Here is a 22,825-nt window from a genome sequence, read left to right on the forward strand (position 1 = left end):
GAACTTGTAATTTTTATTGTTGGAGACATTAGGAGATTTTGACAGGAAAACAGGGAGGCGGGTTTTTACTGCCTGTCAAATGTTTCTGATGTTTTGTGGGCGGGAAGGGGAGTTATTGGAAAAGTGGGGAGAATGAAGTGGGGCTGGTGCAAATGGGCGCATGGTGGCCAGCAGGGAGTCACCGAAAGCACGGCGATATTTGCAGACTGCCCCTCCCGGCACATCTCGGACTGTGTTGGTCATTGACGCGAAAAAAAAGCGCAATATGCTGAATGTTTTGATGTAAGTGACAACTAAAGCTTAATCGAGCCGAATCACCCTTGCAGGTCAAATGGGTCCTTGACTGAATCTATCTGTACGTGACTCCATAGCCCATATTGGGGATAACTTCTCAGCGACCCTTAAAATAGCCCAAAGCACTCAGTGTGAAGGCGATTATGGGGTAGGCAATAAATGTTTCACCTAAAAATAAATAAAAGTTAGAATGGGGCAACAAATTATTGGAAATAAGTAAAAGTGAACAATGAAAACGTCTGATGTTCGTAAACAAATTTCAAATGCTTTTGGTTATCGGGACACTGTTCTAATTTGCGGTGCAGTACTGTGCTGTTGACTTTGAAGGCAGAGCTGCTTCCAGTTCCAGACGGTCCTTGCTGGCGCTCTGGAGCGCCACCTGGTGCTCAGCCGAGAAACTTGCCAGTTTCTGGAAGCAGCCAGAGATGAGAAGGTCTTGGATTTCCAGCCTTGTTAGTTGGCACGGAAAGAGGCGCTTCGGCTTAACTGGTCCACGTTGACCAAGATGCCCCATCAAAGCCATAACCTTTTCCTATCCATGCACCTGTATTCAATATTGCTATTGTACCTGCCCTCTTCCTCTGGTAGCTCTTTCCACACACATATATACCACCCTTTATGTAAAAGAAGTTGCCTCTTTAGGAAGTCCGCCAGAGAAAGCAGGATCTCCCAGTGGCCACACATTTTAATTCCACATCCCATTCCCATTCTGATATGTCTATCCACGGCCTCCTCTACTGTAAAGATGAAGCCACGCTGAGGATGGAGGAACAACACCTTATATTCCGTCTGGGTAGCCTCCAACCTGATGGCATGAACATTGACTTCTCTAACTTCTGCTAATGCCCCACCTCCCCCTCGTACCCCATCCGTTATACACACATTCTCTCTCTCCTTTTTCTCCCTCTGACTATACCCCTTGCCCATCCTCTGGGTTCCCCCCTCCCCCTTTTCCTTCTCCCTGGGCCTCCTGTCCCATGATCCTCTCATATCTCTTTTGCCAATTACCTGTCCAACTCTTGGCTCCATTCCTCCCCCTCCTGGATTCTCCTATCATTTTGGATCTCCCCCTTCCCCTCCCACTTTCAAATCTCTTACTAGCTCTTCCTTCAGTTAGTCCTGACAAAGGGTCTCGGCCCGAAACGCTGACTGTACCTCTTCCTAGGGATGCTACCTGGCCTGCTGCGTTCACCAGCAACTTTGATGTGTGTTGCTTGAATTTCCAGCATCTGCAGAATTTCTCGTGTTTGCCTCTTTAAGTTCCTCTTTTATCTTTTCCTTCTCACTTTAAACCTAGGCCCTCTAGTTCTTGATTCCCCAACTCTGAGGGAAAAAACTGAGAATATTCACCTTGTCTATACCCCTCATGAGTTTATACACCTCCATAAGATCGCTTCTCAGATCGCTGTAAGATCACCAAGGAATAAAATCCCAGCCTGTTTCGTCTGTCTGTTCCTTAAGTCCTGGCAAAGCCCTTGCTAAGTTCTTCCGCACTTTTTCCAGTTCAGTAATATCTTTTCTATAACAGTGACCAAAATTGAACATAATACTCCAAGTGTGACCTCAGCCAAAGCTTTGTATAACTGCACCATATCTTCTCAACTTTTATACTTCTCCAACATTCCAAATTATTTATAGCATTACCTCTCAGCTTTAACAACTTCACAGAGCTAGCACTTTTGATATTGTAGAGTCCAGAGGAAGTTCATGGAAATAAAAGGGTTAACATATGAGGAGTGATTGATGGCTCTGGGCCTGAATTTGTTAAGAGTTTAGAAGAATGGGGGGGGGGTTAATCTTATAGAACCCCATCAAATACTGAAAGGCCTACATAGGGTAGATGTGAAGAGGATATTTCCTAGTGAGGGAATTTCGTATAGGATCAGAGGGCCCAGGCTCAGAATACAAGGATGTTCCTTTAGAAGAGAGATTGAGAGGAATATCTTTAACCAGAGGATGGGAAAACTGTGAAGTTCATTGCCACAGATGACTGTGGAAATATTTAAAGCAGAGGTTAATAGGTTCTTGATTAATCAGGGCAGCAAGGGTTCTGGGGGGAAGGCAGTAGAATGGGGTTGAGGGGGACAATGATAAATGAACTATAATCAAATGGTAGAGCCTTCAACAGGTTGAATGGCCAAATTCTGCCCCTACTGTATGTTTTATGGTCTAATACAGTGGAGTGAAAGCCCAGGATAGCACACACCAATTCTGGGGAGGTGTCTTAACTCATAACTTCTTACTTAAGTGTGAGAAGATGCCTTGGAAAGTATCTGATATTAGAAGTTTTGTAGGCATTAGGCAAAGAAACAGAAAACGTTGGAAACACTCAATGGGTCAGGCAGCATCAGCGGAAAGAGAAACAGAGTTAACACCAGATCAAAGACCCTTTCGGCAACAGGAATTGTTCAGATACACAGTAATATTTTTTAAGAGTTTGCATGACTTTTTGTAAAAATAATGTCCAACAAAATAAATTCTGTTTGATAATCACTTGAACATTTTTATTGAGAACAGCGTGGGAGGAGAAAAAAAATAACCCGGAATGGTTTTAATTTACAAAATCAGACAATCATCCTACCAAGAGGCATGCAAATGATTGGTTCATATCAGAAACAGTGGATAAACATACAAAAATAAAAATCACTTCACTCTCTGAGTGGAGCAGCGAGCAATGATTCATTCGGCCAAGAGCGTTGGAATTATCGTGTCCCTGCTTCAGTATATTGCAGAGTCTGGGGACTGATGGAAAGCACGACTCTATGACTGTCCGGATACTGGTTCTCCTCAGCTCGAGGGAGTTCCTGCTATTCAGCACTGGGCCCATCCATACTGTGGCACATGAGGAAATCCAGTGAATACTATCGTCACTTACAGGTACTGGACTACAGCTTGGAGAAAGGAAAACAGGATCGCTCTTTATTCCCATGCAGAACGGAGAGGGTGAGGGGGCCCATGAGTACTTTAATGCTACGAATGAACTCGAGAAGGAGAAATAAATAAGGAATCGAAGCATGGATATGCAACAAGCTCGTGAACACTGAACTTCCATCAATACCACCTAATACTTGCTAATTAGGTCAGATGCAACAATAGCAGAAAATGGCATTGCAGGTCGTAGTAGATTAAATGAGGAGTGCCCATCAGACTGAGTCTATACAGGTTGCAGGCACAAAACGTTCAGACATTAAGAAATGAATCAATTGTACGAAGGCAATCACAGATTGCAAATCTTCCCTTTTATGAATATCATGCAGTAAATCGCAAGCTCCAACATATATGGACCCACAGCTCATGTTGGTCTATATATGAGCACACTCGCACACAAAGCATCTACGCTGGAATCATCATCACACACTCCTATTTGTTCAATCCTTGTGCATCTTGTCGAGGCAGTCCTTCTGTGCTATCTCAGTGACTCCCTGCAAAGACAGAGCAAAGCAGACTGATGAAGACGGTGGCCCGCACTGAGAATTTTAGTTATGAGGAGGGTCTGTCTCGGCTGGGGGTTGTGCTCTTTGAGACAAAGGTGTTGGATTAGACTGTATAATTGTGTATTTTCTTTGCAGCTTAACTGTTATGCCTGCATGTATTTTATACAACTTCCTATATACACGTAAGTGTTTAGTATGTTTCCAAGTAGTCACAGTATGTATAAGTAATTGTTCAGTATGTTGCCTAGTAGTTACAGTTCTTTATGATTTGGAAAGTTCTCTGGTATTGTATTATTTGAATACGGGCTGTCTGATTGGTTATCTATAAATTAGAATGGGATGTTCCTTATCTATGGGGTACAAGAAAGGCAGAACATGTTGCCCACCACCTTTAGTCTTTTTTCCTGTTTTGTTCTTAGCTACTAAACTTCCCCATATAAAACTTCCACTTTCTTCCCATAAAGAGGCGACCCAAACTGAACATGATATTCCAAGTGACTGCAATATCACAAGTAATTTCTATGCATTGCACAGCCCTGCTACCGCAGACAACATATTTTAGTGATAGTATTCCTGATTCTGATATTGAGCGTCTTGTTTTAATTTATTTCTGATGACACTGCACTCCTGAACGAGACAGCTGCTGAGGTACTGCTACAGTCCTCGTTTATATCCTCACTGCCACCGCCAGCTTCACTGCTGCCGTGTAGGTGTTGTAATGTACATACGTCACACCGGAGCGGGCGGAAGTGCCAGGCGCAGCATCTCAGTACACACAAGGCAGTCGTCAGGGCACAGTGAAATGGGGCACTCAGCTGCTCTCTCCTGTCCAGCACCTTTCACTCCATCCGTAGTTGGCAGGGTTTCCTGACGGCCACCCATTTTAATTCCACCTCCCATTTCCATTCTGACACGGAAGTCCATGGCCTCCTCTACTGCCAGGATGAGGCCACTCTCAGCAACACCTCATATTCCTTTTGGGTAGCCTCCAACCTGATGCCATGAACATTGATTTCTCTAACCGGGTAATTTCTACCCCCTCTGCATTCTCTGTTTCCATTTCCCAATCTGACTCCCCTCCCACCTCTTCTCACCTGCCCATCACCTCCCTCTGATGCCCCTCCTCCTTCCCTTTCTCCCAAAATCCACTCTCCTCTCCCATCAGATTCCTTTACCTTTTCCACCTATCACCTCACAGCTTCCTACTTCATCCCCTCTCCCTCACCTGGCTTCACCTATCACCTGCCAGCTTGTACTCCTTCCCCTCCTCCCGCCTTTTTATTCCGGATCCTTCCCCCGTCCTTTCCTGATGAAGGTTCTTGGCCTAAACATTGATTGTTTATTCATCTCCAGAGATGCTGCCCAACCTGCTGAGTTTCTCTAGCATTGTGTGTGTGTGTGTGTTAGTCCATACTGGTTTTGTAGCCTTGGCAACACATACACTAAACAAAATCAATCGTCCACCTAAATTTATAGAATGCTGTTAACACTATGAAACGTCTCATGGGGTTTCACAGGAACATAATTGTAACAAAATCATAAAATTCACCGATAAAAAAATGAGGATAAACACTGAACAAAGATTGTTCTAATTGTGTACTTCCTTGTAAAAACTGTGTATAATTTACATTTATGTGTTTGAGTATGTTTTATAGAGCTGTTTCTCTGATGCTGATTGCCTGTGATGCAGCTGCAATTAAGTTTTTCATTGCACCTGGATATACGTGTACTTGTGCATAAATTTGACTCTTGACTTTGAAAGTACTCAGTAGGTCAGGTGGCATCTTTTTAATCAAGCCAAATTATTTCCCCTCCCCAGGTGCTGCCCGGCGTTTACAGAATTCCTTGTTTTTATTTCGGATTCCCAGCCATCTTGCTCGGCCACAAGCAGCCCGGGACTGACTTGAGCTACTTACCATGGCGAGCTGCCTTCCTATGTTCCCCATGGTCACTCCACCTGAGAAGAATATACAGGGTAGCCAGGAGCGGATGTACAGAAAGTCCGGTGATGTGTACCTGCAGTAACATGATAGAGAATCGTCTTACACCCCTGGCTTATTCACAGCACAAGAACATTGATGGAGCATTGTATGTCGATTACGCTGGAGGGGTAAGTGAATCTCAGATAGGAGCAGGTAGAAGACAAAGTCAAAGTAAATACATGTATGTCACCATATTCTACCTTGAGATTCACCTTCCAGCATTTTATTTTATTGAGATACAGCTTGGAACAGGCCCTTCAATCCCGTTGAGCCATGCTGCCCAGCAATCCCCCAATTTTACCCCCAGCCTAATCACAGGACAACTTATAACGACCAATTAACCTACCAACTGATATGCCTTTGGGCCGTGAGAGGAAACCCACACGGTCACGGGGAGAGCCTACAAAATCCAGGCAGTGGCAGGAATTGAACCCGGGTCGCTGGCACTGTACAGCGTTGTGCTAACCACTACACTACTGTGCCGCAAGCGAGCATTTATATCGTTAGACGCAGAAGCAGAATTAGGCCATTCAGCCCATCGAGTCTCCCTGACATTTGGTTAAGGCCAATTTATTATCCCTCCCAACCCCATTCTCCTGCTTCCTCCCCATTTTGGATAGCAAATTATGATCGACAGAAGATTAGTTATTGCAGAGGTTCTATCTATCACAATGACTAAACATATTAATATTACTTATTTAGATGTTAGCTACTTAGCAAAGCAGATTGAAACCATAGCCCTTGAAGTATCTGCAGTAGTTTTATTAAACCCGATTGCTGCTCTTACGTGATCACAGGAAAATAAAGAAATTTAATAGAATTTATGAAAACCACCCATACACAAAGACTGACAAGCAACCAATGTGCAAAAAAAAGACAAACTGTGCCTTCACAGCTCAGTACACCGAGCACAGGCGATATGGTGTTGCAACAAGTCATTGGCGAGACTGCACGTTGAATATTGCACGCAGTTCTGGTCACCCAGCAATGGGAAGGATGTTATTAAACTATTCGAGGCTGATACAAGGGGGCATAATTTTAAGGCGATTGGAGGTTAGTGTGTGGCGGTAGGGGCGGATACATTAGGGACATTTAAGAGACTCTTAGTAAGATAGGCAGGTGGAAGCGAATGGTTAGATTGATCTTCGGGCAGGTTAAACAGTCGGCACAACATCGTGGGCCCAAGGGCCTGTACTGTGTTGTAAGGTGCTAAGTTCCAACTGGAAAAGAAGCAGAAAAGATTTATAAAGCTGTTGCCATGACTGCATGACCAGAGTTACAAGGAAAAATTGAACAGATTGGGAGTTCTTTCCCTGGAGTGTGAAAGTCAGATTTTATAGTTGTTTATAAAATCATGAGGGACATAGGTAAGGTGTTATAGTCTTTTTCCAAGGGTCAGGGAGTCTAAAACTAGAAGATATGTTTATAGTGAGGTGGGGATGATTTAAAAGGGATTTGAGGGGAATCTTTCACCACACCGAGGGTGGTGAATATGTGGAATAAGCTCACAGAGGAAGTTGTAAAGACAGGTTCAGTTACAACACTTAATATACAGGTACAGGGACAGAAAGGATTGGAGGGATACAGGCCAAATACAGGCAAATGGGGCAAGCTCAGACAGACATCTTGGTCAGCATGAACAAGCTGGGCCGGTGGGCCTAAATTCATGCTGTATGTCTCTGACGCTGGCAATACTCCGGGTCAGTCTTCACCCTCGTGGGAAGTGAAACTGAGCTTACATTTCATGTTGAAGACCCTTCTGCTCTCTTCTGCAAATGGATCTCTGACCTGAAATGCTAACAGTTTCTTTTACCCTCAGATGCTTTCTGTCCCGATGAGTGTTGCCAGCATTTACTTCAGATACTAAGCATCTGCGCTTATTTTGACTCTCACACAAATTAGCACCGATTGGCACTGCAGAAGCTTTTCAGAGTGCTTCTCGCCTCAGACACCTGGCCTCCCGTTGAAAAGTTTAGCTTTGTTCATCAGACGTACTTCAAAACATAGTGAAACGTGTTGTTTCGTGCCGTCGACTAACACAGCTGGGGGCAGCCCACAAGCATTGCTACGCTTCTGGCACCAATATAGCCTGCCTATTAGAATTTACTAACTCTAACCGTCTATCCTCGGAACATAGGAGAAAACCAGAACGTTCAGATGAAACCCACACGATCACAGGGGGAATGTACAAACTCCTTGCAGGCAGCAGTGGGAGTTGAACCACCGATTAGTGATAGCTGGCGCTGTAAAGTGACTGTGCTAAACATTGTGCTACTGTACTGCCCCTGGAACCTGGTTGTTCCACGCTGGAGGATATTTCTGCTTCTCTGTGTTAACTAATGTGAATGGTTTCCAGGGTAGATCAGGCTACTGGACAGCCCAGGGATAATGAACGACTTGGTTAAAGTTACTGCCATTACCATGATGGATAGTACTAACTCTCAGTGACCCGCAGTTGTAAAGGAAGGCTCGACTGTCCCACATTTACTGGTTTGTCCACTAAGCCATTACTGATGACTAGGCAAGGGTAAGCCTGTGACTTAGCATGTGCCTGATGCTCTCTCCTCTCCCTGTTCACTGGAGCCAACCTTGTGAAAAGAAGATACGGGAATTAACAGGGTAAGAGCCCACAAGCTTTTCTGATATGCTGAACCACCAAATGGTCTCCAGCAAGTCCATTCTTCCCATGTTGCTGTGCTTGGTAGGGGTTTAGAAGTTAAATCTGAACAAGGAACTAGAAATGGGGAGAGATGATGTCTCATTGAGAACTTAAAGCAAGTGAGAAGCCCATCAAGGGCGTTATGGTGTTAAACATTCACAGGAAAGCAATCACATTGTGGCATCTATAATGAACGAACAAAAAATTGAACTACTGCTGTAATAAAGATCATGGTCTTGTAGGGCAGGATTGTTACTCTTTAATAATATGGTAAACTTTTTCCTTGTCTAGTTGTCAACAGGACAAACATGAATTCTTGCTACTAGAATGTGCTATGTAGTTCAAGAAGTAGGTTCTTGCTGAAGGGGGTGCAAGAGGGGTAGGATTTTATAGTTACTGTGGGGCTTGCTCAACTTCTGAATTAAATTAAATTACTAAGGCATCCGTTAGTCTTGCGAGACCATGGATCTGTGCCTGGAAAGTCTTCACTCTCCAGGGCGCAGGCCTGGGCAAGGTTGTATGGAAGACCAGCAGTTGCCGATGCTGCAAGTCTCTCCTCTCCATGACACCAATGTTGTCCAAGGGAAGGGCATTAGGACCCATACAGCTTGGCACCAGTGTCGTCGCAGAGCAATGTGTGATTAAGTGTCTTGCTCAAGGACACAACACGATCCCTCAGCTGGGGCTGGAACTCACAACCTTCAGGTCGCTAGTCCAATGCCTTAACCACTTGGCCACGTGCCCACGCAACTTCTAAATATTGATAGTAATATACACACAGTGACCACTTTATCAGGTACTCCTGTACACCTGCTTATTAATGCAAATATCTAATCAGCCAATCATGTTGCAGCAGCTCAGTGCATAAAAACATGTGGACATGATCAAGAGGTTCAGACCAAACATCAGAATGGGGAGGAAATGTGATCTAAGTGATTTTGACTGTGGAATGATTGTTGGTGCCAGACAGGGTGGCTTGATGATCTCAGGTACGCCGATCTCCTGGGATATTCACGCACAATATTCTCTAGAGCTTACAGGGAATGATGCGAAAAACAAAAAAAAAGCCAGTGAGTGGCAGTTCTGTGGGTGAAAATGCCTTGTTAATGGGAGAGGTCAGAGGAGAATGGCCAGACTGGTTCAAGCTGACAGGAAGCCAGTAACTCAAGCAACCACGCATTACAACAGTGGTGTGCAGAAGAGCATCTCTGAACACACACTTCGAACCTTGAAGTGGACGGGCTACCGCAGTAGAAGACCATGAACATACCCTCCGTGGGTACTCTATTAGGTATAGGAAGTACCTAATAGAGTGGCGGCTATGCATAGATGTTGTAGGTGGTGGGGCACATGGAAGAAGATAAACGATAGAATTACCAATCCAGACTCTTGTACTTACTGGTAAACGCCATTGTACACTAACAGCTGTGTGACCAGGGTTGCCACGAAGGCTATTGTAAGGCCAAGTCCAAATCCACTTCGAGAGCGATCAAAGGTCCACCACAGACCCAGAGAGAGGGCAGCCAGGGTCAACGACAACTGCATGTTATTGGCAAAATCTAATTTCTGATGAGATGCCAGAATTAAGGAAAGAAGCAAATGCATCAGTGGATTGTAATGTGAGACATTGGAGCAGAATTAGACCATTCAGCCTAACGAGTTTGCTCCACTATACAGACATGGTTGATTTACTATCCCTCTCAACCCCATTCTTCTACCTTCTCCCTTTTACCTTTGGCGCCTTTACTAATCAAGAACCTATCAACAACTTTAAATATACCCGATGATTTAGCCTCCACAGAATTCCACAGACTCACCACCCTCTGGCTAAAGAAATTCCTCTTCATTTCTGTTCTAAAGGGATGTCCTTGTATTCTGAAGGTGTACCTTCTGGTTCTGGCTCCCCCACTATAGGAAATGTCCTCATCCATGTCCATTCTATCTAGGCCTTTCAATATTTCATCGGCTTCAATGAGATTCCACTCCCCACTCACTCTTCTAAACTTACATGTACCCCTATCCCATTTGTAAGTTAAAACAAAACAATTGACAATTCGAAATGTCATAAACAATACTAAGTAATTGACATTGCGATGACTTTTAAAAAGAATTGTAAAGTTGTGGCATTGAGATGAAACCTTGGTGGCAATGCTGGACAATTGGGGTTATAGTGAGTTATTAACAAAAATTAGCTTTTAATTTGATTCCACTGAAAAATTGCTAAAGGGAATAGTCTTCACCTTAGCCAGAAGTGTAAGGAAACTAACTCAGTGGCCATCTGTTAACAATTTTCCTTACCTCAGAAGCCAATTAATTAAAAATGTAACAGATGGGCGGATTGATATCAGCTTATTTAACAATTTCCCTGAATTTCTAATCCACTTTTACTTTCTTTTTCCTTCTTACACTAAGAATGATCTTTCAGTTTCCTGAAGAGATTTTAAACGTCCTTGGTGCCAAGCATGCTGTCACTCAGAAAGAAGCCATTAGGAATGACATTGCTGCAGAATGAGACACAAGATAGCTTTAGTTGTTTACAAGAGGAGGAAGGACTCATTTGTGGTTGATAATTATCCTCATTTTGGAGTAACCTCAGGAACAAGCCGTAGCAGATTAAAATGATGGGAAGAAATTAGTCAACTACAGAAAGGGCAGAGTCAAGACTTTGAAAGATAATAGTGAATTAAAACTGGGTGCAAACCAGAATGGGAACGTGAGAGATGGAGTGAGTGGGAGACTCCCGCAGGAAATCGATAACTGAGCCACTGAATATCAACCGCCCAGCTTGGCTGGAACAATTCAAGGCTAATATCGTGTGAGCAAACAGGGAAAGTAAATTGACATCAGTTCAGTCACTCAGTCTCCATAGTCCTCAGGGTAGAGAATTCTGGTTTGTTATCCTCAGGGCAAATAAATTTCTCCTCGTCCGATGTGATTGTGCTGCTGAAGAGATTCATCAGGAGACTTTCTTCCAGTCTCCGTCCCCTGCCTCCTTCCAGTCCGCCCATTTTTGTTCCCTTTTCTATACCCAACCCCAGCATCCCATCACCATTTTCATCCCCTTCCCCCTACTGGTTCTACACGTGTCACCCTCTGGATCCCATTCCTCACCTATACCCACCTATATCTACCTGTTGTTACAAGGCTATTAAAGAATTCCCTAGTATGGTAAGTTGGAACACTTAACTTGACACCTGTGATCTTGCACCTTATTGTCTACCTGCACTTTCTCTGTAGCTGTTACACTTTATTCTGTATTTTTATTGTTCTTCCTGAAAGCACTGTGCAATGATTTGATCTGTATGAACAGTATGCAAGAGCTTTTCAGTGTGTCTTGGTACATTTGACAATAATAATTTAAAGAATTCTAAACCAAAACCCCCAATGGTTCCCATTATCACATTCTCTACATATCAGATTCCAGCAGCGGTAGCCATTTGTGTTCATGCTTATCACCCTTCCCGATGAAGGGTCTTAGCCCGAAACATCGATTGTTAATTCTCTCAGCCTGACCTGCTGAGTTTCTCTAGCATTTTGAGTGAGTTGTTCTGGATTTCCAGCATCTGCGGAATCTCTTGAGTTGAGCTTGTGCTTCCAGCCATCACCCTCACCTCCTCCCACTTGGCCCCATCTGCCTATTTATCCTAGTCTAGTTCGACCTATCGCCCACTAACCTCTATCTCCCATCTACGTCCCTCCCTCTTCCCCCACCTGGCTCCATCTGTCCAACCTCCCTCCTTGGTCCATCCATCACGTACTGCCTCCTGTCTCGCCCTGCCCCCTCTCCTCATTACACCGGCCAACTCCCTCTGCACACTCACTCCCGACGTGGGGCTTCGACCCGAAATTCCACAATTCCTCCCCTCAACCTGACCGCCCCCCCCCCCCCCCCCAACAACGCTGCCTGACCCGCAAAGTTCCTCCAGCATTCTGGTCTATTTCTCCAAGTTCCTAAGGGGGTTGCCTGAATTAGGGGACTCCAGTAGATAGGCTGGGCTTGCTTTCCCTGGGTGAAGGAGGTTGTGCAATGAACTGACAGAAGTATGCAAGTTAATGACAGGCACAAAGAGGCTCTTTCCCCCACAGTAGGCTTACAAAAAAAAAAGGTGGCTAGGATTAAGCTGAGAGGAAGTTTTAAGGAGGACCCGAAAGGTTAATTTTTTTTTATATAGAGAGTGGCTGATGTCTGGAAAACATTGCCAATGAAGGTATAACTACTCCATTTAAAAGACTTTAGGACAAACACAGGCAGACCAAAGAAAGATATGTTTCCATAACACCGTAAGACATGGGAGCAGAATTTAGGCCACTCGACACATGGAATCTATCACAGCTGATTTATGTTTGATCTCAACCCCCAGTCCAAGGCAGGCATACTCAACTACTATAGTTGGGCAAGAAGCACTGGCATGGATGCGCTGATCCAAAGGGCCTGTTCTGTGCTGCCAAGCCTCTATGGCTCATTCCCTGTCCCTTACTCTGTGAACATTGGATCTACAGAATGACAGAAAGGTGAAGAGATTTCAGAAGTCAGGCACCACCCTGGTTCCATAAAACCACTTGGCAGAGACCCGCGGGTGAAGTTGAGTAATAATGCTGAGGACGGCGGACATAGACGACTCTTGGCAGGAGCCTGTTGTGCCATTCACGGTTGGAAGGATACAGCACTAGCGTGGTTGATGCCAACAAAGACCGCTACGCACCTCATGACGCTCGCCCATTCCCGTTTGAACTTGTGTGGCTCTCCGAGGTGGCTGTCAATACAGGGATACAGCAGGCCCACTACAGCTGTGTGAAAGACAGAAGGTTGAAGCAGTTAGAACCAACATTTTGTTGTGAAGCATAAGAATTCCACCATCCACTCACCCCACTGGCTTTTTAACTCAACACTGATCCCAAATTCCTTGATTTCATTAAGGTGCAAAAATTTTAAAACGGTAAAATGCTTAAGTGCTAAACAGAGGGGATTCTGCAGACGATGGAAGTCTGGAGCAAAGCACATAATATGCAGCAGGTAATCAATAGGTTAGGCAGCATCTCAGCAGAAGGGTTGTTTTGGGCTGAGACCCTTCATCAGGACTCATAAGGTTTAAATGTTTTCACGTTAATGAAATTAAAGGGGCAAAACAAGCAGCCAATATGTGGTAGGCGGACAGAGGAGGGAAGGGTGAGAACCTGGCACCTTGGACCTTGGTCTCGCAGATTTTCTAGACTATTGGATATTACTTCTGTTATTACCTAAACAGACTTCTATTTCACTTTCTTTATTAGGATAATACATTTTTCAGTGAACACTAAAGTTATAGATGGAAATATCTCCCGGTGTAGCCTCCTCTACATTGGTGAGACCTGACATAGGCTGGGGATGGGGATCAGCTTTGTCAAGCGCCTTCACTCCACCCACAACAAACAGGATCTCTGGGGGCTGACCATTTTAATCTGACTCCCCATTCCCATTCTGACGCGTCAGTCTATGGCCTCCTCTGCTGCTGCGATGAGGCCATTCTCAGTTTGGAGGAGCAACACCTCATATTCCGTCTGGGTAGCCTCCAACCTGTTGGCACGAACAACGATTTCTCTAACGAACGTCGGTTAATTTCTTCCCGCAACCTCCCCTCAATTCTCTTTTTTCCCCATTGCCCATTCTGGCTGCCTTCTCTATCACCTCCTTCTGGTGACCCTCTTCCTTCCCTTTCTCCCACGCTCCATTCTCCTATCAGATTCCTTCTTGCTTAGCCCTTTATTTGTTCCACCTATCACCTCCCAGCTTCTCACTTTAGCTCCCTCCTATCTTCCCATTCACCTGGTTTCACCAATCACCCCAACAGTTGTACTCCTTCCCCTCCCCCCTCCTTCTGGCTTTCCAGCCCCGCTGAAGGGTCTCGGCCCGAAATGTTGACTTTTATTCTCCTCCATAGATGCTGCCTGACCTGCTGAGTTCCTCGAGCAGCTGTCTGTGTGTTCCTGTTGGGTTTTCAGCATCTGCAGAATCTCGTGTTTGTGTTTAGCCTCAAACCCTGATCCCCGCTGTTCCAGACCCCAACAGTGACAAGCCACAGCTGTCCCACAGTGTGGACTTTGCCCTGGCTGCACATCCTGCTTTCACTCTGGGCTCTGGGCCCCGGGCTCCTGTTCCAAACTACTGAACAAGTCAAATGCCAGATCCCAACAACAGAATTTGGGATTACTGAAGTTTTACTGCTATGTGAGCAGTCAACAGGCAGTAAAGTTGGCTGCTGTGGCATAACACTGTGCTGATAGGTTTACTGGAAGTAAATTATTGTTCCAATATGTCTTTTTTCTCCAAAGAGATATGTGCGTATTGCACAGTGGTTATGTCACTGAGGTGCATATTGAGGCTCTGGACGATAGATTCAGAGCAGAAGTTCAAGTCCCACAGCTATAAAATTGAAATTATAGGGATTTAGTTGAACTGAATAAAACCCTTGCTGTCCAGCAAACTATATTAATGGCCCTAAACACAACGCAGTAAAGCAGCCAGATGAAAATTCTCTCTGCTCCTCTCTCCCATTGGGCAGAAGATACAAACACATACCTCAAGGCTCAAGGGCAGTTTCTATCCTGCCGTTTTCAGGGTCTCGAATGCACCTCTTGTACAATAAGATGGATCCCTGGCTAATAACTTTGCACTTTGGACTTGGGCTCCCATTCCAATCTGCCTATCACCTCCCCCTGGGTCCACTCTTCCTTCCCTTTCTCTTATGATCCAATCTCCTCTCGTATCAGATTCCTTCCCCTCCAGCCCTTTACCTTTCCTACCCGCCTGGCATCACATATCACCCTCTAGGTAGCCTCCTTTCCCTCGCTCCCCCAACTTTTTAATCAGGATCTTCCTCCTTCCTTTTCAGTCCTGAAGAAGGGTCTCGGCCTGACCATCGACTGTTTATTCATTTCCATAGATGCTGCCTGACCTGCTGAGTTCCTCCAGCATTTTGTGTGTGCAACATTCTGCTTTATTGTTTACCTACACTTCACTTTTTCAGTAGCTGTTACACTATATTCTGCACCGTTACTGTTTTATGTTATTCTATCTCAGTGCACTGTGTAATGATTTGATCTATACAAACAGTATACAAGACAAGCTTTTCACTGTATCTTGGTAAATGTGACGATAATAAACCAACTCCAATATCCCTTCTGGGGAGGAAGTCTGTCACCCTCACCCAGTCTGGCACACTTGTGATTCCTACCTCGTCATTGTAGCATGGCGTTTAACGCAAAGCTTTACCGTGCTTGCTGTAAGATTGGGGTTTGATTCCTACAGCTGCCTGTGAAGAGTTTGAAATGTTCTCCCCATGACTGCGCAGGCTTCCTCCAGGCACTCTGGTTTCTTCCCACATTCTAAAGATGAACAGGTTAGGGTTCGTGAGTTGTGGGCATGCTATGCTGCTGCAGGAATCATGGCGACACTCGCAGGCTGCCCACCACAAACCTCGCTGATTTGATTTGATGCAAAACAACTCATTTCACCCGCTAATCTTAAGCCTTATAGGACCTTTACCCTTAAATTAGCAAGTGTAGTGTTCTAGAAAGGGCGAACAATAGATGTCAGCTTGTCAGAGACATCCATGCCACATGAACAAATAACTTGGCTATGGAGGCCAAGTCATTTGGGTACATTTAAAACGTAGGTTGATAGATTCGTGATGAGTAAGGGTGTCAAAGGTTATGGGGAGAAGGCAGGAGAAAGGGACTCAGAAGGAGAATAAATCAGTCATGATGGAAAGGCAGAATAGACTCAATGGGCTGAATGGCCTAATTCTGCTACTGTGTCTTATGGTCTTGTTGCATCATTGTTACGAAAGGAGCGAAACTTTCCTAAGCACAATCATAGAAGGCATAGGTTAAGCAGCTTCGTTCTAAGTGATCTTTTCACAGGGTGACTGGCCAATAGAGCAGTCCCCAGTATTAGATAGACAAGCAACAGTAGGCCATACTGCCACAGAGCTGCACTAACATTTACGTAGACTCCTCACTGATTCAGTTTCTCACTGAGATCAACATGTCATGATTCATCAAGAGTCCAAAATTTGCCCAGCCAGCTTCGAACACTGAGTGATGAAACTCCTTGTCTCATTTCAGGACACCCATCTTCTTATATGGAGTTTTAGCCTGTGATTAGTGGAAATAACTTCTTGCCTTCTGCTCTGTCAAGCGTCCCTGAACTTTGCTTTACAATGAAATCAGCTCTCTAGGATGTTAGCTCATAACACTCAGCCTTTACTGCTGGGACTAGCCTCGGGTCTCAGGAGCTAAGCTTGTAAGCCTTTGTTGCACACTCGCCAAAGTGTTATCTGAAACTAAACCTAATCCCAGTGGTTTTAACAAAGTTCTACTGATTTGTAGCATGATTCCCTTATCTTCTAACTATTTCCATTGTTGACCAATGTACCATTTACTTCCTAATTTCTTGTTGTGACTGTAATTTGTTTACAGGGATATCTAAATGCTCCCGAGTTTCTCAGCATTTATAAGATCATATGACATAGCCACCCAGGCTTGTGATGATGATTATCATCACCCATTGTCCTATGCCAACCAACCATATGGCATAGGAACAGAATTAGGCAATTCAGACCATCCAGTCTGCTCAGCCATTCCATCATGGTTGATATATTATCCCACTCAGCCCCATTCTCCTGTTTTCTCCCCGTAAGCCTGGACGTCCTTACTAATCACAAAGCTATCAACTTCCACTTTAAATATACCCAATAACTTGGCCATCACAGCTGTCCGTGGCAACGAATTCAGATTCACCACCCGCTGGCTAAAGATATACCTCCTTGATTCTGTACTAAAGGGATGTCCCTCTAATTTGAGGCTGTGCCCACTAGTCCTAGACTCCCCAATACAGGAAACATCCTCTCCACATCTATTCAATCTAGGGCTTTCAATATTCAATAGGTTTCAATGAGACCCCTCCACCCTTCATTCTTCTAAACACCGGTGAGTACAGGCCCGGAGCCATCAAATACTCAAACTTTAACTCACTCTTTGTAAAGCAGTCTCCTGGTGCCTTCTGTTTAAGCTAATTAAGATTATTTTGATCGGCTTATTTAAGTGGATGCCTGATTAGCACTAATCACGGGGTCCTAGTTTTGAGAATGTTACTTCTCGCAGAATCGCTTGACTGCGCCACCGATGTTCTTTTGGAATAAACTCTTGTCGATGTCTCTACATCAGAGTCTGCTTTCCCTCTGCACTTGGGATCTGACATTGCCAGCGCACTTTTTAACAAAATTCCATGGATATGTAGAATTTTTGCATCCACCTCACAGCTTATGTTCCTCCCTATCTCTGAATCATCAGCAAACTTGGATCAATAACTCTCAGCCCCTTCATTTCGGACTTTAAGACATAACTAAACAAATAACAATTGCCTTTATTGGATCGATATTTGCTGATGTCTCCACACATCTGACACATTAATTAAACATGGGATTGAAAGGAGCCTGAGGTCAGTTCTGTGGCCACTGCATTGCTCTTGCATGAACTAGTACCTCAGTTCCTCCACCTTAACTTGTAAATAGAGGACATGGACATAAAAAGTCAGAACTTCACCCTGAAGGTTGTATAAGGTTTAGCATAGTGACTTTAAAAAAAAAAATTCAGACTATACTCCCTGTCGCACCTTGAGCAAAAAAAAGATTTGCTTCCTTTCCATCCTGATGACAGGTCTTGGCCCAAAACACTGGCTGTTTATTCCCCTCTATAAATACTGCCTGACTTGCTGAGCTCCTCCAACATTTTGTGAGTGTTACTTTCACATAGTATGCTCGGCATCTTGGCTTGTCAGCCCGTCCTAGTGGAGAGGCTTGTGAGTTCTAGAGAATGCAGTCTGGAGTTTAGCTTCCTGGTAGGGTCACCCATAGCGGTAAAGTTCCAGATAAAAATCAATTCAACCAAGACCTCACTGGTGGAACTGGCAGATTGGCTATGAAGGCAGGGGATAGTTGCAGCAATGATGTTTCCCAACTCATCTTGCCACTGGAAGCCGATCCCAAATAGCCAAAGACTGTGTGTTATCTGTTGAAGGAATCCACCCCAAATGATAACTCTTTCAAATTACATCATACTTGGCGAGTCATTGACCTTCTAGTATGCCTGGCACCTCGTTTATATGTTTCACAGGCTATTGCCCAGCTCACTGTAATGTTGTCATGAGCTCCACACACAACGTAGGGAAGAACCTGCCCACAGAAAAAAATATAGCCAGCTGTTCCCTTAATTGATGAAATAGACCTTGGCAGCTGAGCTGTCTCACTTCCTAGTTTTCATTCTCCTTTTCAAGTGGCATGTTGTACATAGCAACCAATCACGAGTAAATGTCCCCTCTCACCAGTTTCAGCTGGGCCAATGAAAACACGGCGACCGCTTCCGCAAGGCTCCGCCCCCTCCAACATGTTGCAATTTCATGCAAATTCAGCGACACGTGGCGCGGAACAAACATCCCCAAAACATTAGATACTGAACTAGGCAAATAGACTGCAATCCTCTAGCTGTGTTTAAAAACATCCCCACCAACCTTCCGTGTAAATGGATACAAAAATATAGGTACCATCCATTCAAAAATTTTGAAGGTTAAATGTCTTACGTTTTTTTGGGGAAAACCCCAACATTTTCAAGTTTTCAGATTCTTACTGTGCCGCACTTCCTCCCTTCTGTAAATACAGAACCTTTAATAATATTTAATTCATTCTCAGGACTTTGGTTTCTGAGATGGGAATTTTTGCAAAGTCTGTCTTCGAGAGAGGATGCTGAATCGGAGTTGCTTTCAATGCAGCAAGTTTTAGAGGAGTGTATGAAGGAAGAATTTGGGGCTCTGGCGCCTCACCAAAATAAGGAATTATTTGGAAAAAAAAATCTTCGAGAAAAATACATTCTTTTTGCCTTTACAAGAGCGGAACGGTTTTAAGTCCTTTGAGTCAGATGGGTCCGCATTTTAACTGCAAATGTTTGCAACTGATAATACACCCGGTTATGACCAAATGTGAAATACCTACTGTGTTAATTTTAGATTTCTTTGTATTACAAATAATCCCCACTGCCAGCAACCGATAACTGGATGCGAGAGACCTCTTAAGCTTACTGTCAAACTTAACTGGTGAAACATCTTAGAACGGAAACTTTAACCAATCTTGCCTGCTACTGCCTGGCCTAAGTGTTAGAGCATTCTCTAACACTTTACTGATTTTGATTACAGCATTTGGGCCAGGGCTGAATAGAAAGTGAAAATGCTTCTCTCTCTCGTAAAGGTTAAAACAGTACCAAATTCAAACTCTTTCCAGAAAACTCCGCACTGTTGAAGGATATGTAAGTCTTGCTAAATTAGGCGGGACACCTTGCCCCGAAGGGCCCCCGTCTCCCATAGGAGCACCAGTCCTTCCCACTCCCTCATTCTTACCTGCTGCCGTGCCGCAACAAGGTGGCACCCACCAGGCCGAAGAGAAGATTGTGGCGATGACTTCTTCGGGGAACAGGGTGACGTGCCTCTGGATCTGCAGCAAGTTTAATACGAGAGCCAGGAAGACTCCCACGGTGAAGAGCACCAGTCCCCGCCGCAGTAAGTTCATGGTACTGCCGCTGGCTAGCGAGCAGTAGGCACTCGCCATCACCGAGGTGAGGATGGTCATCATTTCGTGCGCCTTTGCCACCAGCTGCGTGCCGCTGGAGATGTTCTCTGGCCTTCGCGCCCGGCCGCAGTTACACGCCCAGCAGGTCTCCTCAACTCTTGACATCTGGTTCAGGGGCAATTCTTAGCGTGGAGCTGTGCGAGAATCACCTTAGGTGATCGGGCAAACAGAATACAGTTAGGCTGGTCTCACTAACATGGCAATGTCTCAAATCCAAGTCCCAAACTTTGCGAATTGACAACAAAACCCAGACATAACAAAACCATAAACACCGCTGACATAAATTTAAATTAACAAGTTTTTGCTGGGAAGTTTAATTTCAAGAAAGGGTCTGTAAAACAGATTCCAATTTCATTTTACTGTCATTTTCGGGAGTAACGTCACCAACGTCTTAAATAAAGGCAGAGTAAATTACAATAAATTAGGTCATGGTTACGATCTGAAATCAGAGCGCCAGAGGCAAAGATTAAACCATTCTACTCCCTTCAAAATGTAACATATGCCCGCTGTATCTGTGGAGACGGGGCTGTATCGCGAGTTAACGCGTTACAGCAATGAAGCCCAAGCCATGAAGTAACTAAACGTAGACCTACCATTCAAGGTGTTCATTCACACTATTGAAGTCTGCGTCCTGGAAGGATTTTTTTTTATAAATATACAAGTTTGCTGTCGGTTCTGTTCCGCTGCCGCTGCGTTACATTGTTTGCTAAATTATTAGGTCACATCCTGCACGGATCTATTCATACGGCGCAGACAGACGAGCGGTCAAAACAATCTGTCTGGTGAGCGCGGTGGAGCCAATGGCTGCCTGGCGGCCCATATGACGTTCAGGACACACCACTGGCTGCACCGTCCCATTCACATTCCTCTTCCTCCTGCAGAGGCGAGAGGCAGCTAAGCCCCACCTCCTCGCCCGGGCATCACCCGTTCTACGCATCACTCGTCAGTTCCTGAGCGCACCGCGCAAGAGGTGGTGTGGCAACCTGGCTTCCACGAATGAGTGAGTCTCAGGCAGCGGACAACAAATAAAATTTAAAACAAAGGGATTGGGAGTGGGGGGAAAAAAAACAGGCAAGAATTTGAAACAGGCGAAAGAGGGATGTTACGTGAAAAATCATGACACACTCGCACAAAGAAAACGAGGAGCGGAGACACTAGAACAATGTCAGCGACCTCCTGACTCACTTTCAAAGACTTTACAACTCCTGTTCTCAGTATTATATTTGTATTTGCATATTTTCTCTTTCTTTTGCACATTGATTGTTTGTCAGTCTTTATGTATAGATTTTTTTTGTAAATTCTATTGTATTTCTTTATTTTCCCCTAAATTCCAAAAAAATCTCAAGTTAGTATACTGTACGTACTTTGATAACTACTTTAAACTTTGGACATGCACACTTGGTGTGTTACTTTATCAAAGACACAAAAGGAGAACATTGGGCCCATGGGCCCTCAGAAGACATTGGTATCATTTCCTTCTTCCCTAGTGGTTCTCAAACTTACACTTTCTCACATACTTTGAGACTAGCAACTCTTTTGATAGGCAAACCGTGTATTATAGCTGATTGTGGAATCAGAAAACAATTAGCAAACAGGAGGCTGTTCACCCCCTTCTCATCTGAGCCATGAAAGTAAGCTACCCAACTTCATCCCACATTTGAGAGGTTAATCATGACCACAAGGCTGTGTGCTTAGCCCGCACCTCTACTCGCTTTATACTAATGGCCCTGAGGCTAAGTACAGCTCCATATTTAAGTTTGCTGATACTGCTGTTGGCCGAATCAAAAGTGGTGACAAATGGGCATGTAGGAGGGAGATTGTAAATCTGGCTCAATGGTGCCACAACAACATCTCACTCAACGCCAGCTGGACTAAAGAGCCTGATTATTGACAACAAGAGCAGGAAGCTGGAGGTCCATGAGCCAGTCCTCATCAGGGGATCTGAGATGGAGTGAGTCAGCAACTTTAAATTCCTCGGTGTTATCACTTCAGATGACTTGTCTGGGACCAGCATGTAAGTGCCATTATGAAAACAGCACAGCAGCACCTCTACTTTTTCAGAAGTCTGCACAGATTCGGCATGTCATCTAAAACTTAGACAAACTTCAGTAGATGCACGGTGGAGAGTATCCTGACTGGTTGTATCATGGCCTGGTATGGAAACATCAATGCTTGCGAACGGAAAAGCCTTTAAAAAGTGGTGGATACAGCCCAGTTCATTGCACGTAACTCCTTCCCCATTAAGCACACCTACAAGAAGCACTCCCACATGAAACTTGCATCCATCATCAAAGATCCCCATCATCCAGGCCATGCTGTCTTCTCACATAGTATCTACTATGAATGCCCACAATACTTTATTGATCCCGGGGGAAATTGGTTTTCGTTACAGTTGCACCATAAATAATTAAATACGGTAGTAATAAAACCATAAATAATTAAATAGTAATATGTAAATAATGCCAGGAAATAAGTCCAGGAGTTGTAAAGTTTGATGGCCACAGGCAGGAATGACTTCCTATGACGCTCTGTGTTGCATCTTGGTGGATGAGTCTCTGGCTGAAAGTTCTCCTGTGCCCAACCAGTACATTATGTAGTGGATGGGAGACATTGTCCAAGATGGCATGCAACTTGGACAGCATAGCGAGTTAAATGACTAGTCATAGTTATTGGCCACAGATAAGGATCACTGACAGAGAAGCTGAACTATTGTCCCATTGCTAGTGTGAAGTGAGTATGACCTAGCAGGTGATGACCTGGATGAGTGAGCGGACTGTATAGGCTGGGAATAATTCCTCTGTG

General features: G+C 44.5%; 1 protein-coding gene across 1 annotated transcript; it reads right to left on the reverse strand.

Moving 5' to 3' along the window:
• Positions 1–2,771: 2,771 nt before the first annotated feature.
• insig1 (insulin induced gene 1) lies at positions 2,772–20,853 on the reverse strand. The gene is made up of 6 exons (XM_072254058.1): positions 20,617–20,853; positions 19,795–20,172; positions 13,033–13,157; positions 9,769–9,935; positions 5,645–5,744; positions 2,772–3,716 (listed from the first exon to the last, which is right to left on the reverse strand). The coding sequence occupies exons 2-6, from the start codon at positions 20,126–20,128 to the stop codon at positions 3,663–3,665; spliced, it is 780 nt and encodes a 259-aa protein (XP_072110159.1). The 5' UTR covers positions 20,129–20,172; positions 20,617–20,853; the 3' UTR covers positions 2,772–3,662.
• Between the last annotated feature and the right edge of the window lie 1,972 nt (positions 20,854–22,825).

The sequence above is a fragment of the Mobula birostris genome, chromosome 3, assembly GCF_030028105.1.
Source record: "Mobula birostris isolate sMobBir1 chromosome 3, sMobBir1.hap1, whole genome shotgun sequence".
Lineage (NCBI taxonomy): Eukaryota > Metazoa > Chordata > Chondrichthyes > Myliobatiformes > Myliobatidae > Mobula > Mobula birostris.